At 36.7% G+C, this 15939-nt stretch overlaps 1 protein-coding gene across 1 annotated transcript in view; it reads left to right on the forward strand.

The window, feature by feature from the left end:
* The first annotated feature begins 246 nt into the window (after positions 1-246).
* The window catches only part of LOC132205827 (uncharacterized), a 35217-nt gene continuing 19524 nt past the window's right edge, over positions 247-15939 (forward strand). Inside the window, exon 1 of the mRNA XM_059635142.1 lies at positions 247-403. Within this exon, the coding sequence (XP_059491125.1) occupies positions 343-403 (61 nt within the window). The 5' untranslated portion in view covers positions 247-342. The remainder of the gene's footprint in view (positions 404-15939) is intronic.

The raw sequence follows: 15939 nt of genomic DNA on the forward strand, positions 1-15939 counted from the left end.
GGTGTGACAAAACCCAATTTTCCATCTCATTGAAATGCTAAACCCCGCGACGCTCCCTGAGCAACGCAGGTCGTAAATCACCCTGAGTTGTGTTGAATATACCTGGAAAAACGCAAGAAGCACTTACTTAGGGCGCAGAGGGGCCTCATTCATGTGTTGTGGCGCAGGTAGGAGGAGAGGAGGGAGGGAGGGGGGCTGTCGGCAGCAGCGCCGGCAGATCTCGGCTTCTCATTCATCGCCCCGGCGGCGAACTGCAAAGTTGTACTCGTCGATCGGACACAAGTGACCCAGTGCGAAGGACGCGCGTGTGTTTTTACAGACCGAGAAATATACACAGTGACCATGCAGCCGGGCAAAGTTCACCTGTTGCTGCTGCTGCTGGGCCTCTTCTCCGCGCACCAATGTGAGTATAAACAGAAAAAATTTAATACGAAAACACTTTTATAAGAGAGATTTCCGTCTCTGACTCAATCCACGACCTTATTGTAGGAGGAACGATAAACTTTGTAAGGAAATTGATCAGAAAGAATTACTATGGAATAAGATGATGAATCAAATTAGTTGGAAATTAACAGGTTAAAAAAACGATATTTCAATTTCCGTGTTTTACTTGGTATTTTAAATGGAAAGGCGCGTTTAAGTACATATTGGATATAAATTATACCAAATATTACATTATTAATTTGTTAGATCAAAATATTTACAAAGCAAATATTTTGAGCTAGTCTCTAAATGATTAAACCCAACTAAATATGGCACAAAAGTTATATTTATGCAGATTTTGTTAAAAATTTAGTTAAAATAGAATTATATTAATTTTTTCATGAAGTAATATTTTATGTTTTATTAGAATATAAACCCTTTTTTAATCATTTATCAATAATATAATTTTTCTAGTTTAAAATGAAATTAATATTGTCTATATAGTAAATTCTGCATTGCATGAGCCTTTGAATAAACTCAAATCAATTGTAGATCAATCTTAAATTTTGTAAATTATATAAATTTGCGTAATTGAAATACAATCACACAAATAACAAATAATTTGTTTGAATTAATATTTTTATAGCTCTATAAAGTTTAATTAGAATTGCCTTTTTTCTTCTTATGCTCTAGATATTCCTAGATTGTTTCATTTTCAAAAATTTTCTCTGCGTCTGAAATAGAAAAATCTAAATCAGTCTGTAACGCAGCCAAAATATCAACAATCGCGTGTTATTCTTCGTGCTTCTCTCGGCGAACACCTCTCACATGCTCAGATGCGCGTGTTTATGCGTGTTTGGTTTGCACGTGAAGCGCGACTTGCGAACGTGCTTCCTCTCCGCTAACAACCAATTCGGCGCGGCCTGCAGAATTATCAATTATTATTTTTAAGAGAGAAGAGGTGCAAAAACTCGTCGGGTCGATGACTTATTCCGTTGGCGTTGGAAAGAAGCCAGAGGACTAAAGCGAATTAAAATGCATAAAAGAGAGAGGAAATGAAAATCCGCCGATGCACTGCGCTGACTTTGAGCATTCTTCAGCGGAAAAGAAAAAAATTGCATTTGTGTGCAGATTCATTTGAATCGCCACTCTCCCCATTCATTCCACTTTTTATACAATATCCAGAGCACAACTCGGCGCAGGCAATAAAATTCACTAAAGCAGCACACCAAAATTTTTATATAAATGGGTACTGAGCACGTCATGATTTTTATTGCTCAATTTCACTCAATTTGATCATAAAAGAAATCAATTCAATGGTCATGTAGGTCCGAAGTTAATTTTTGAAAGCGGTGATTCAATTTAAAACGGTAGAGGTGCGGTTGATTTGAACGTTCAAAATTAAGTAAACGTCTATTTTTAGAGAGAGGATTGAGGTTTAAATAAAGTTCAAAGTAAAAATTTTGGAATATAAATTCCTTTTCAAAACAAGTTTCAGATTTTTAATAAATTTTTCCACATTTAAAATTTGTCTTAATCCACACCTTGTTCCATTCATATCATTTTGCCAGGAATTTCCTTTTCCTCGTACACCTTTTTGAGGGAATGAATCACCATATCATTTATTATAACTGCACACTAGCGCGGTCAGCAGCTGGGAATGCGTGTCGCCTCGGGAGGTTTGCGGAATAGAAAGAAATCATCCACCCTATGCAGCCGGCACAGCTCACGTTTTATTATTCCCGGGCACGGTGGACGCGAATTATCTCAAATAAAATTTTCCGCCCGGTTTGGTCCATTGCGCATTAAGCTGCAAATAACTGCTCCGATAAAATATCAATTTGCTGTTGCGTGTGGGGGAGGCGCGGACTACTGTTGCCATCGCGGGACTCTCTCTTTTGCTCCTCCATTCAGGAAAAAAAATGAGTGCCCCAAGGTGCTGCCCGGGCAGCATTCAATGAATTTTCCACGCTGCTGCTGGAAGCGAACAAAAGCATTCCAAGCCTCTTTTGGCCAAAGCAACCCCTCAGATGCAGCCTCAGCCAGGATTAAACAACCCTCCTGTGCGATCCGTGACCCTGATAAAGCGGCCTGCTGTCAAATGTGCTCACCTTTGCAGAGACAAATGAGCCGCGGGTGGACAAAAATGAACATGTCGCCGCTTTAAAAATCTCAGAAAAGAGGACAAATCGAAGAATGGTATTTATTTATCAGTTTTAGTCAAACCGTTTCTCTTTTCCAACACAATTTAAATTTTGAGAAAAGTTGAAGTAATGGCGTAAGTTTTTGTTTAAATTCTTTCTCAGAAATTTTGATTCAATTTGCTGATGTCCGTTTTATTCCTCTTTTAACAAAAAAAAACCTCCTGTCCCGTTTTGAAAGAGCTCATAAAATTCAAATAAAAATTAGTCACGGCCGTCGCTCTTTTGAATAGTTGAAAAAATAAGCTCCGATTTCCACCCAAAATAAGAAAGGGGGAAGTTTTGCTTTTATCTGTAATTTTTTTCCGCAATATAACAAAAACACTTTTGAGCTCAAATGACTCTTCAAAAATCAGGATTCCCTTTTTCGGTGTCTGGTTTCGCGCAGCGGCGGCAGTTGTTTAAAACGTTGTTTGTTTGCCTCTCTCTCTTGCGCTATAATTTGGCAAGCTGCTGAATCACCCGCTCTCGCTGCGCATACAAAAGAAACAAAACGCCGCGCCGTGAAAAAGGCGAGAGAGAGACTAGAAAAGAGAAAAACCGCATCGGCCAAAAAAGTAGTTTGCATTTTCTTGAACAACCCGCCGCGCGCGTATTTGTCTCGCCTTTGTCCTGTCACGCCGCTGCCAACACGCTGTGATTTTCGCACGCGTGAAAACTGCGCTTGCTCTTGTGGTTTTGGTTAAAAGTTGATTGAAAATGTTTTTCTTAATTTTAATCAGTCCATATTAAAAAAATTTTGTGACTGCATGAACACCAAATTAACCGGTTTTGAATAATTGACCAATTTTTTAACGTCTCCTTAAAAGCATAACTGCCACTCAAAGTGTCAAGTCCTATCACTTAACAATTCAATTTCCCGCTTCAGATATTTCCGAGGGTCCCGAATTGTATATGAGCCGCCGTGGCACGGAATTCGGTTTTTTATTATTACGTTATATATTTATCTAATCTTCTCTTTCGTGAGCATTTCCTAGACTCAAATGTGACAGTCGGAGAAATGAGTGCCATCAAAATAGTTTCTTTACGAGGCGAGATGTTTTCATTGTATCTCCCAAACAGGGCGAGGAGGGTTGGCACCTTTTTGGTCTCGCTGTCGATACCTATCTTTATAGCGCTTTAAAGGGCCAACACCTCATTCACTCTCAAGACAGCCAAAAGACTTGATTTCGAGAGACTAGAAAAGAGGTGTCCTGATGCGGATGCGTTTTGTTCACACAAAGCTGCGTTTTGGCCAAAATTATTTGTATAACACGGTGCTATGGTGAAGCCTTTGGCACCTGAGAAAAAAGGAGAGTAAATATCCTGAGCCTGAGAGGACGCCCTAAACTCAAATAGTACGAAAAGCTAAAAAGCATCAGTGAAAAGGAAGGATTAAACGGTACAGAGAGAATTCTTTTGCACTAAGGAATGATAGAAATCTTCCACAAAATTATCAGATAAATGGAAACATGTTAAATCTCTGACAGAGAACATTATCAATTAAAATTAATATTATAATTTTTTAATTTATAAAATAATGCTTTAAAATAAAACTTTAAACTTTATTAACTGTTGTATAATTTAAAAAATTATTAAATAGAACTCACTTCTTTTTTTTTTTTAAATTTTGGAATTAGAGACTTTGAAGGTTTGAAGGGTTACTCGTTTAATGTAAACCCTGTGCAACTAGTGGGTTAAGGGTTTTTTCCGCTCCACTCGGCCGACCGACTGCACGCATGATGACAGATGCTGCAGCGGAGCAAAAAGCTTCTGCGGCGATTTACCTTCGCTCTGCGCGCATAGTTTTGTGATATTTTCCTGCAGCCACCCAGTTACACTTCCTGTCTCCCACCACGCACGCACATCCACGCGGAGAGCCTCGAGCAGAGCAATTTCCTCGCCCATATGCGCCATTCTATTGTGCGAGAGCACTCTCTGAAATTTCCAGAAAAAGGAAATGGAAAAAATAATTTTACCGGCGGATTTTCCTCGTCCTGAAATTATTATTTTCCAGCTATTTTAATTTGAATTTTTTTTCATTGCAATGAGAGTTTTAAAAAAGCCAATAATTTTGATATCAGAAGGAATTTTTCAAGCTTTTCTGTGATAATTTTCTTTTCATAATTTTTTTCCTCTTGCAAAAATCGTTTTTTTTTTAGTCCTTTTATGAGTTGACTTATTTTATCGAGCAGTTTCTGACCAGTTTGAGCTTTTGACAAGGCATTTCCTCTCCATCTGAAAACTCACTTTACAACCCGTTTCTAAATATTTTCCCTGACAAAAGAAAACCAAGAGCGTGCACTCATTACATTATACAGAGCGTACGCTTCGATTTCAAAGACGAGAGTCACAACACCCAATTATTTTCGCTTTTACATTTCGACAAGCAGCTCTATTTCCGGCGCGCAGAACAAACAATAAAAAAGAACACGGCGAAATGAAACGAAAAAAGAATCAAACGACGACTTACTTAAAGGAGTTTTATATTCCCGCGCCTTTGTATGCCGAATAAGAAACGCGCGCGTCGAGATTATTTGAATGACAAAAGGCAGCTGGGCTGCTAATTCTGAGTATTAGCACTCGAAGAAAGAAAGAACGGACCCTGCTGACAAACACAAACATCGTAATCAAAAGAAAAGCAAATACTCAGCATTGAGAGTGCTGCTGTGTGAGCTCTCGATATGCTCGAAATGAATTTTTATTGTCTGGTTCCTTTGGCTTGCGCGACCAAAAATATTGAGTGCAGCCGGCGAAGCGAGACCGACCGGCGTTTCATGCCCTGTGGTTGGACGAATTAAAATTTACTTGTGCACTCTTGAGACTTTTTGTAAAGCGAGACGATTGGATTTATAGCTTACAATCTTCTTGGTTAAGGCTTCCGTTTCGCTTCCTGTCTTATAACAGACTGTGAAATTTCTAAAAATTAAAAGGATAACTTATAATTTAGCTTAATTTCTACATAAAACTTGCAAAAATTACATTGAATCTTGTTGTATATTATTGATTAGATTTTTAATAAAATTTTTATAAAATTAAATCATTAAATAATGTCCTTGTAACATTTTAATGAAGCATTTTAAAATAAAACATTTTTGCAAAAATTTAGATTCAAATTAACTATTATAGGAATCAACTCAGTTCTGTAATCTGGTTCCGTTATGTTTTAGTTTTACTTTATTTTTATTATTCTTGGTAAATTTCTTTCTCTGCTAAATGAAGGACTTTGTGTGGCATTCAAACTCGAATGAATTCTCTTCTTTATCTCGCTGGGTCGTTGATACCCTGCAGATTGGGTCTGACTGCTGCTGGATTATACGTGGAAAGAGCATCAGAACAAAAAGCAGCACAAATGCGCATAATCAAATAGCAGAACGCCGAGAGCCAGATTCGAGGAAACGCGAGTGTTATAAAAATACAAAAACCAGCACAAGAAATTCTAATTTACATTTTACGTTAAAAGAAAATATTATAATGCAGTTGGACTTACTATAAGATTATAATAAAAATTATTGCCATATAATTAATTAAAGGGGGCAGCTGAAAAGCTGTTATTTTTTTATTCTTCATAATATCATATTATAAAATTCAATACTGCATTTTGAGATTTATATTAATTAATGAACAGCAGATTGCTGTACTGTACCGCGCGGCACAATAAATAACTCATATTTTATTCGATTGCCATCGGAATAAAACAATGGGTTGTATACATCATGCGATGCAAATCGAGCTGTGAGTTACGTTGCTGATCGTTACGCTCTTTAATCAGCATCCATCGTTCCCACTTCCGGTTCGATTGCATACATTTATAAAGCCTCGCCGCGATTATCATAATGTGCCCGGCTGCGCGAATTCGAGTTTCGTAATCAATGCGAATGGGAGTTTAAAGAGGTTTGTTTGTTGTTCTCAAAACCCGGCCGCCGAAGTTGCAGCTGCTTTTTGAGTAGCAAAATGAAATTCCTTCGGCTGCACCAGATGCGAAAAATTGATTGCCGAGTCGTGTTTCTGCGCTTAACGACATTATACACTTTGAAAAGCAACGGCAGAGAGAGAATACCTGGTGCGGAAAAAGCAACAGTTGCACGCCTGATATTTTAACTGTAACATTAAGTAACGTGTGAAAATAATGTTAATGGGCCGCCCAGTGCTGTTCAAAATTGGGAGATTTTAATGGTGGATCTTTTCTCATATAAAGCAGGATATAAAAATGAAGAATAACCGTATTTTATAATTTTAATAACAAGTTTAATAAGTTATATTTAAAAATTTGAAAACTCGAGAATATCAGTTTAAATTTTTTCCATAAAATCTTAGATTTTTTTTATTTAAATTTTATTTTAGTTTTCATCTTTTAATTGAATCTTACATTTAAAAAAATTGTAATTTTGCGAATGCAGCTATTTCATATTAAATTGAAGCCAAAACGTTTAAATTTTGTATACTAACACTCGTCACGTGCCCTTGCTCTTAATTATTTGTCTGGTTTTTTCTGTGACAGACGCGCGACCGGCCATCTGCCTCCGATTGGGGTTGAAATTTTATTATTCAAAAAGTAAACCGAAACCTCTGCATCAAAATAACCGCTTGCACACCATATCTCTCACAACAAAAACGGGTGTACATACAAAAGTAACTAACGAGCAGCCGGCGCCGTAGCCTTTTTTCTAGCTCAACCCCAAATCATCCCTTCGCTCGTCGGCCGGCGGTCAGGTAGCACCCTGCAATCGCACGCACCTTCCTACGGCTTCCGCAGCTGCTCTGAATTAAAGAAGGAAAAGGGACCGCCGCCGTCGAGATGTAATTTCCAAATACACGCCAGATGTGCGTGCACGAGACCAGTCGGCGAAGAAAAAAATTTTGTATAATAATGACATGCGGCCATACGGAGTGGAATTTTATTCGTGAATTAAAAAAGCTCTTTCTTGGTGGAGTCTGCAAAATAAATGGATCGCGGGCGGAACGGGACCAAAGCGAAGGAGATACAAATATCGCTACATTTTGCATTCTATATAACCCATTTATAAAGATTGAGAATGGAATTTTGACAACTTTATCAAAGCACCTATAAAAATCATAAAAAAATTTTATAGAGCGATTAATTTCAAAATTTAGATGCATTTGACTCTGAAGCAAATTACAGGAGAGAAAATAAAACGTTTTTGGTTTTATTTAAATATTTTTAAGAAAAATACTGAACAAAAATAAACTGAAATGAATTTTAGAAAGATAATATTAAGTATTTGTTAATTTTTTTTAGATATATTTGAATTTGTCAAAGTTTAAGTAACTTTTCTATATTTTAATTTTGTTCTGAAACTTTATAAAAAAAATAATATAGCGGTTTGGGAAGATCATTAATTAAGCTTTCAAGCGACGCAGCAAAAGACAGGAAGCGCTGGCTGCGGAATTCTGATGATCCATTGATATTTCACCCACTAACCTCAGCACCTCTCTCTCTTTCGCCGGCGCTGAATGAATATAAAGAGGTGATGCAGCAACATTTTTGTCGAGCAGCAGCGTGAGAGCCGCGGCTGGATTTTTGTGTACACAAACCTCGCTACTTCCTCGCTCGCATTCTTCGCCGTCTTTCCGCACATCTAGGCGAAATATATCATTTGTTGTTGCACGGGGCTCGTGTTGCACCTTGGGAATCGGCGCCCGAAACTTGTTTACGCGCACATAAAAATGTTTTGGTACAACTTGCGGACAAACGCAGAGTTCATGAAAACAGGCGCCATACAATAGAGTGGAGATCAAGGTGCGAGATAAATTTGTATAAATAAAAACATGATTCTCACAATAAACACAATTTGAGACGATACGTAAAAATTATCGGAGAATTGCAGGGAATTTATTTAAAATTTGAATTAGATTTTAACTCCTTGTATCTTTTGCAAGACGCATAATAAATTACAAAAATTAATTACAATTTTTTTAACATTTTTTTTTTAAAATAATTATTGAATTTTAATTGAATAAAATACTTCATTGATTTTTTAAATTTTCAACTTTTGGGATTTCAAGTTTCTATTTTGCTCCTCTCCGTGACCCTCTCAACAAAGATACAGAAATGCTTTTTATTAACTGGCACTTCTACCGTCTGCGCCATCCTTTCACGAATTCAGCTCCATTCATTCTCGCCCTCTTCCTTCCCAAATGCCGCCAAACGAAAAGGATCAATGAGGCAGGTGCTACGCGGGCAAAAGGAATTCCTACTTATCCGGCTGCTAAATGTTAGACCCGCCGCTTGTCAAACGCGAGAAATATTTATCCGAGAGCACGTGTTGTTACACTGACCAGAGGAAATTTATATTTTTCTTTTCACAAAAGAAGCCGGGGAGGAAACACGCCCGACCGACGAATCGATTTCATTTTTTGCGCCACCTTGATCCGCCCTGAGGAATTTTTTCATGCGTTTTTTAAGAGAGGACGCGTGAGGCTGCATAGTAATTTTCGCTTTTCAGGTATACCCTGAAATGAAAAGGTGCGCGACCCTATATATGTGTAAATTAAAGAGCTTCTGCGCCCGCCCCTGCCACTTTCGACCATAGTTTGCTGGAAGATGCAGTATTGGGTCAGGTGACGCAAGTAATTTTCTTTGTAAAAAAACAGAGCGTACGTGAGGTGGGCCTGGAATTTGGAATTATCCGCGCCAACCATCAACCCATAAATCAATAAGCGAGAAAACCAGAGTGTTTTCTTTTGTGAAATTTTTTTAACGTTCTGAAAAATCAAAGCTCTGACCGGAAGCATAAAAAAAATCAATGAATCCTTTCAATTGAAGTAAAAAAAGTTTCCCAATATAATAAGAGGAAATTAATTTATTTTTATCAAAAAGAATTACTATTGTTTTAAATTTTTCCATTAAAAATAGTATTATATAAATATGCCAAAAGTATTTTTTTTTTTTTTTTTTTTTTTTTATAGTTTAAACATAAAATTGGATGCAATAAGTGAAAAACCAACAAAACCTTGCGTGTTAATAGTCGCTGAGCTTTATGCGCTTATGGGCTTTTGGGTGTAAATTTAACCTTCACGCATCAAACGCCGAGCGCATGCATCCTTTCCGCTGCTGCGTTGATCCTCTTATCAGCACACACGAAACGTGATGTTGGTTTTTTATTTCAATCGAGAGACACCCGGGAATTAAATTCGTACATGGCATTTTAATGAATGAAAAATTACGAAACGCCGTAACAAGAGCCCAACGGTGCGAATCGCCTCTTGAAATTTTTTTAAATCAGCTGCTTTTGTTTAGTGTGCCAAAAAGGTTTTAAAACACCAAAATAAAACTTAAAAAAAGTTCAATAGTAAATAAATTTTATATTCCTATGCCATTGAGACTAGATTTAATTAAGAAACCCCGTTTAAAATCTACATTTTCAAAACTTATAATCTATTTTTTCCAATAATGAAGTATCTCATTAATTGTTAAACTAAAAATTATGTTTTATTTAAAAAAAAAATCCAAATCTCCACAGCTTTATTTAGTTTTTTATTTTGTATATTTTTAACCGATTTTTCTGTTCATTTTTCGGCGATGGCCCGAGTCCCATCACATGCAGCAATTAATATTCAAGCCGCGTCTAATTATAGAGGCCCTTTATTTATGGCCGGGGTTGTTTGGTTTATTATTGGGTCTGCTCGCCGCTCGTCTATTAATCAATACCTGTTGCTTTCGGAATCCTCTTTTTTCATTCTCTCCTCCTCCGTCCAACGACGATCCGAGTTAGAGAGACTTCCAAAATTTATTTCCAGAGCAGCAGCCGCCACTTAATTTGCATGTCAGCGGACAAAAAAAATCGGAGCTGAATATATAACTAATGAGATTCTTGCGTCCGACCATTAATTTATATAAAAGCCGCGGCGTTTAGTTTAGGTCTTTAAGCTTTATAATCCTGCTTAAGTTCGGAGCTTATAGAGGCGAATTTTGCCAAGATTGTTTGCTTTTCGCACGTCTTTTGACACCTCATTTTGCTGCATTCTTTTTCGACTGGGAGGCGAGATTTTAACGACAACGGACGCAAATTCAATAATCCGGCGATCGCGAACCCGCCCAATTTCAGCGCGCGGGACAGACACGCCATCAACCGCACCTTAAAAGAGCACAGCTTGTTAAGAATTCAATGCGAATAAAATAACACACACCGGTGTGTGTATATATGAGAAAGAAGAGCTTAGGGACCCTTTTTGTGCGCATTGCAAGGCCTGATTTTTAATGCTTCACGCCGCTGATTTTATTATATTGTGCGCCGCTCGATTGGTAAACTGTGATCAACGGTGACAAGCGTGAATTGCGATTTGTGATTCTAAATTGCAAAATATTGTCGCTTAAGCCATGTGAGACACTTTTTATACACAATATGGCTCGTTTGCTCTTATTTCCAGTAGAAGCCAGCTGAGCTGCCTTGTTAGAGATTAATTTAGATTTTAAATTAAGAAAGAATTAATTTTTAAAAGTCTTAAAACTCTATCATAAAAGCTTGATTTTTTTTTTTTTTTAAATAAATGTAAATTAAAAATCTTTTGATTCATGATTAGCCGACTTTGTTTTTTTTATATTCAAAAAATAAAATACAGCATGAAAAACATTATTATGTATGTAATTTTTTTACACAGGCTCAAATTTTTGCTGAATAATTTCACGGTGATGAATTATTTTCATCCACAAAAACTTTTGTTTTCTTGCTGTTAATTTTATTTTCAAACAGAAGAAGTAAAATAATAATCAGAAAATTTTTGCTCTCAAATTAATAGATTCACTTTATTAAAAAAAAAAAATAAAACAATAAGTTTGAAAAATTCACAAATTACTTTCCTCTGTATAGATTGTCCTTTCCATATCTTGATAATTTCCGCATAGTAATTTTTTCTTTCGTGAAATCTTCCTTCTTTTTCTCTTTTTCTCAACGCACAATTTGGAAAAAAAAGCAAAATCCGCACGCCCATGTTTCTGCTGCTGACAAAAATGAATTACTGACATGGATATTATTTGTCTTTGTGTTTTTGTGTTTGCTTTTTCGCCGTTGTTGTCCATTTCTGGCATGTGTTGGCATAACATGGCCGCAAATAAATTAAATTCCGCGTGTTCCTGTCTCTCTTTCTCTCTCTCCGCAAAACAAAACGGATCGCCAGCAGCAGCGCGCTGAAAATTACACATAAATATAAAAGCGGCGCGCGATTCGTCGAGCATTGTTGCTGGAGCATATGATTTATTCTCGAACTATATCAGGTGGGCGAGTGAGGCAGAATTAGTTTTGTTGCTCTCGTTCGTTGTTTTTGCCGTCGGTTTGCGGATGAGCGATCATTAGACGATCTCTGCTGGCTGCAATGTTATTAGACAAAAAAGCAGGGCCACGGCATTCCATCAAACTGGCGAGCGAAACATTGGTCGCTTCTTGCCAACGTGCTCACAGGAGTGGAACTACTTTTCTTATATATTATTCTCGAAAGAGGTGCTGCTGCTGCTGATTTATTAAACATTATCGCTCCTCTGAGACCTGCATGGCGCCGCTCGTCCGACTTCTATTGTTGCATCTGCGGCCGAGACTTAAAAATTGCTTGCAAATTTTTTTGCAAAGTGGGTTTTTGTTGGAAGTAACTAGAGGAGTGGGAAGTTTTGTTAAGAAATAACTTTTCAAGGAACACACTTTTTGTATAAATCTGCACACTTTCTTTGATGCACGAGAAAGATTGAAAATCTAAGTAAAATCTGCTAATAAAAATATAGTTAAAAATTTATTTCTGCATCAACTCTATATCAATTCAAGCAGACCTATCAAGATATATATTTTTGAAATCAACATATTTTATTGAGAATGTTCTAAAATTTAGTTGGAAAAATAAATAATTAAAGGAATTTACTTTTTTAAACAAGAACTTGGAAAACTTTTGATTAGATGGCATTAGATAACTTTAATATTCAGAAATATGCAATCATTTTTTTTTTAAATCATGCAGTAAATGATTTTTCCACACATTATTAATCATCTCCAAATTAACCGTCAGTAAATAAAATTTTTTAAGTTAAACGAAGGGAAATTAAAATCAAACTATGCTTAATAGGCTGATTATTTGATTCGATTTTTCAGACTAATGAAAAAAATCATGGTTCTAAATTAAGCAACGTTAATAAATTTAAAGGGTTATTATATTTGACTTTGGCACTTATTTATAATTCTAATCTTTTATTCATTTGCTGACATGGATTTTGTTCAACGTGAGAAGAAGATAATAAATTTCCAGCAGTCTGTTTATTTTTCCCTTTTATATATTTTTCGTTGGACAAAGACAAAGAATAATTACCGAGGCACGCCGCTGTGTGCTGCCCGTTGGTCCAGTTTGAACGAGACGAGCCCTCCCTACGAGAGCAATGAATTAAATGAATTCATGATTCGCAACCAGAGTATAAATAAATATTATTATACGTATGTTTGAAATAATAAAAGCATGCAAGAGATAGCGGCTCGCCGGCGAATATAATTTAAAAGTACCGAGCGAGAATCATACTTTCAAATGAGATGAAGCATTATAAATTTAAAGTATGTAAGGCTTGCAATAAGGGGAGAGTAAGTAGTGCCTGCGCGCGTGCATTTTGGCGAATTTGCATTATTACAATAATGAAGCGGCGACCACTTGAAAAATGGCGTGACCTTTGGCTTGGCAACGAAATTTCATTTTGCCTGTAAGTATATCTCCCAAGAGCGATATAAAAAAAAATTGTGCTTTAAACAATACAATATTTATTCCACTACAGACTTCAAGCATAATCCTGCATGGCATAATCCATCTTTCATTGAAGTGTATTTGCAGGAAATTTATTTAAGGATATTATTAAAAATAAATAAATCAAAAGTTATCAAAGAGGAAAAGGGGATCTTGGAGATTTAATTTTTCAGCTGTAAAAATGGTTATACAATTTGTATATTATTGTGAATAAAACAAAATGGTCTCCATATGATCTCCGCATTTCAAAGAGAAGTCAAAACTCTTTACAGACGTCAAGAAAAAAACAATTCGCTCTCGCGGTTTATCATTTCAGAAAATCTGGAAGCCTTGCCTATTTCTGTGGCTTCTCGTTCGTTTTGCAGAATAGAGCAATCTCGTTACTGTCAACCGCGGCGGCTAATCTCACCTTTGTTGCGTTGTTAGTCGGAAAATGCTAATCAAAATACAGCAGGGAGAGAGAGAACAATTTGGCATTGAGCGAATCGACCACTGGAACTGAAACGAGTCAGCGCCGCCGTTTGGAAAGGGACAAAAAGTGGCCAAACTTAATTCAAAAGAAAAAATATAGGCTCTTTAAATTTGATCATTATTTTCTAATAATTATTATTCTAGACTATAAAAAATCAAAATTTAAAAATTAATCAAACACTTTAAATTTTAAATACTTCAAAACGAAATAAAGGAAAATACAAATTTTTAACAGCAATAATTTTTTTATTAGTAATTTATTTTTTATGTTATCCTTTTCAGAACGTGAGAAAACTTTTTTATCTTTATTCATAACCAAAATAAATGATTAGTAATCAGACAACCCTTTTTCTACTTTTCCTTTACACTACGATTCGTTTCAGACCATTAACATTTTTGAGTCTCTTATTCTCTGCCGTGTATGAAAAGACGTCACCTGTCCGCCCAAATCATTGCTCGGCCGAATCAAAACTAGAACAAAGCCCAACTGAGTCAGGTTTTATTCTCTTTTAGATTGAGGCACGCACACGTAAGCGTCCGCCACACACAGACAGGCATGGCCGCCGCGAAAAGAAGCTTCTTCTTTGGCCGCCGAATTAGAGGGAGAGAAAAGATAAATTATCTTGATGGATGAGATGTGTTTCTCTCGGGCTGGCACCTCTCTATACACAAAATGTGCGCCGTGTTTGTGTAGGTGAAATCGGTACAAAGCGCCCCGGCGATGGTTAAAAAAGAGCCAAAGGCATTTCCTTTCATACAAAATACTGCCACTCCGGGCGTGTTATATATTTTAAGGAGCCGCCGACACACACAAAAAGTTATAAAAAAGTTTCGGCGGCAGATTCTGGCCCGCACATCTCTCTTATTATTCGACCTCCAAATAATGATTTTCCTGCAACGGCAGCCGCAGCATTCCGAAGAACGAGAGAGACACACATAAATTCATTTTACGCCGAGATATAGAGCCGCGATCTTTTCTGATTACGTTTGTGTGTGCATTGTGCGGCGGAGGGAATTTTCTCACTTCTTTTAATATGTGAATGGGGATTTTTATCTTGTTATTGTTGCCGTGTGTTATTTAAGGGTTATTTATGACGGGCAGCACATCCGACCAATAAAGATGAGGGCGGCGCTTTTCAATTTGCTTCACTCCAGTTATACAAATTCATTTCGTGCTGCGATAATAATTTTTCAGAGATTTTATCTCAAGATCAGTAGTCACCATACAATAAGAGGAATAACCAACATTCATTCATTTACTTAATATTAATTAAATTCTTAAATGAATAAAGAGCTGGTTTTTTTTTTGTTTTAATTCAAGAAAATTTGTTTATATAATTATTCTTTATATTTTATTCACTCAGTTTTCATTGTAACAAGAATTAAATGACAATCTTGATTTAATTTAAGAGAAAATTCAATTTTATTTAATTTTCATTTAGCGAGAGACGAAAATAATCCAAGGATTTCAGTCATTACAAAAACCACTCTACCCCTGATAGTCACTTATTTCTTTACAATAGCTTTATCATTGCATGACCGAAACCCAATTATGTTTCCTACTCTTCTCTCTCATTTCCCAATTTTCCTTGTTCCGCCGATTCAAACCCATGTTTTCTCACAAATGAAATCAAATGTCGGTTCCTTTGCTTTCTACTATATAGATAGGCCGCACGTTTCAGGTCAGAAAACACCCCCGTGAGAACAATGAAAGGTGTCTTTGTGCTGTTGGATTAGGAAATTTCCCTCCGAGAGAGCCATTACGCGGCACTGCACCTTTTTTTCTTCGGTCTCTCAGGTGGTTCGGGACCCCACAAATTGTCCCTCCCAAATTGCTTTTCCTCCTTTTTGAATTGAGTCATCAGCAGTAAATATAAAAAAATATTTCATTTCAACTGGCTTGTTTTTTAACACGCTGGCTGCTCACATTTCATTAAAAATGAATAAAATGCATCTCCCTCGTTTTGACCAATTTGGGCTCAGGTGCAAGTTTAACAGGCGCGCGGGTCAGCGCATCATTAGTGCTGCCACACTTTATACTTTAAAACCAGCAGCATTTTTTTCTCTTCTCTCTCCGGTCCATTCGAAGAATCAACGAGTTAATGAGGCTGTAATTGGAGATCCTTCTCATTCGGAA

This window comes from Neocloeon triangulifer, unplaced genomic scaffold (genome assembly GCF_031216515.1).
Source record: "Neocloeon triangulifer isolate White Clay Creek 2 clone unplaced genomic scaffold, ASM3121651v1 ptg000003l, whole genome shotgun sequence".
Classification (NCBI taxonomy): domain Eukaryota; kingdom Metazoa; phylum Arthropoda; class Insecta; order Ephemeroptera; family Baetidae; genus Neocloeon; species Neocloeon triangulifer.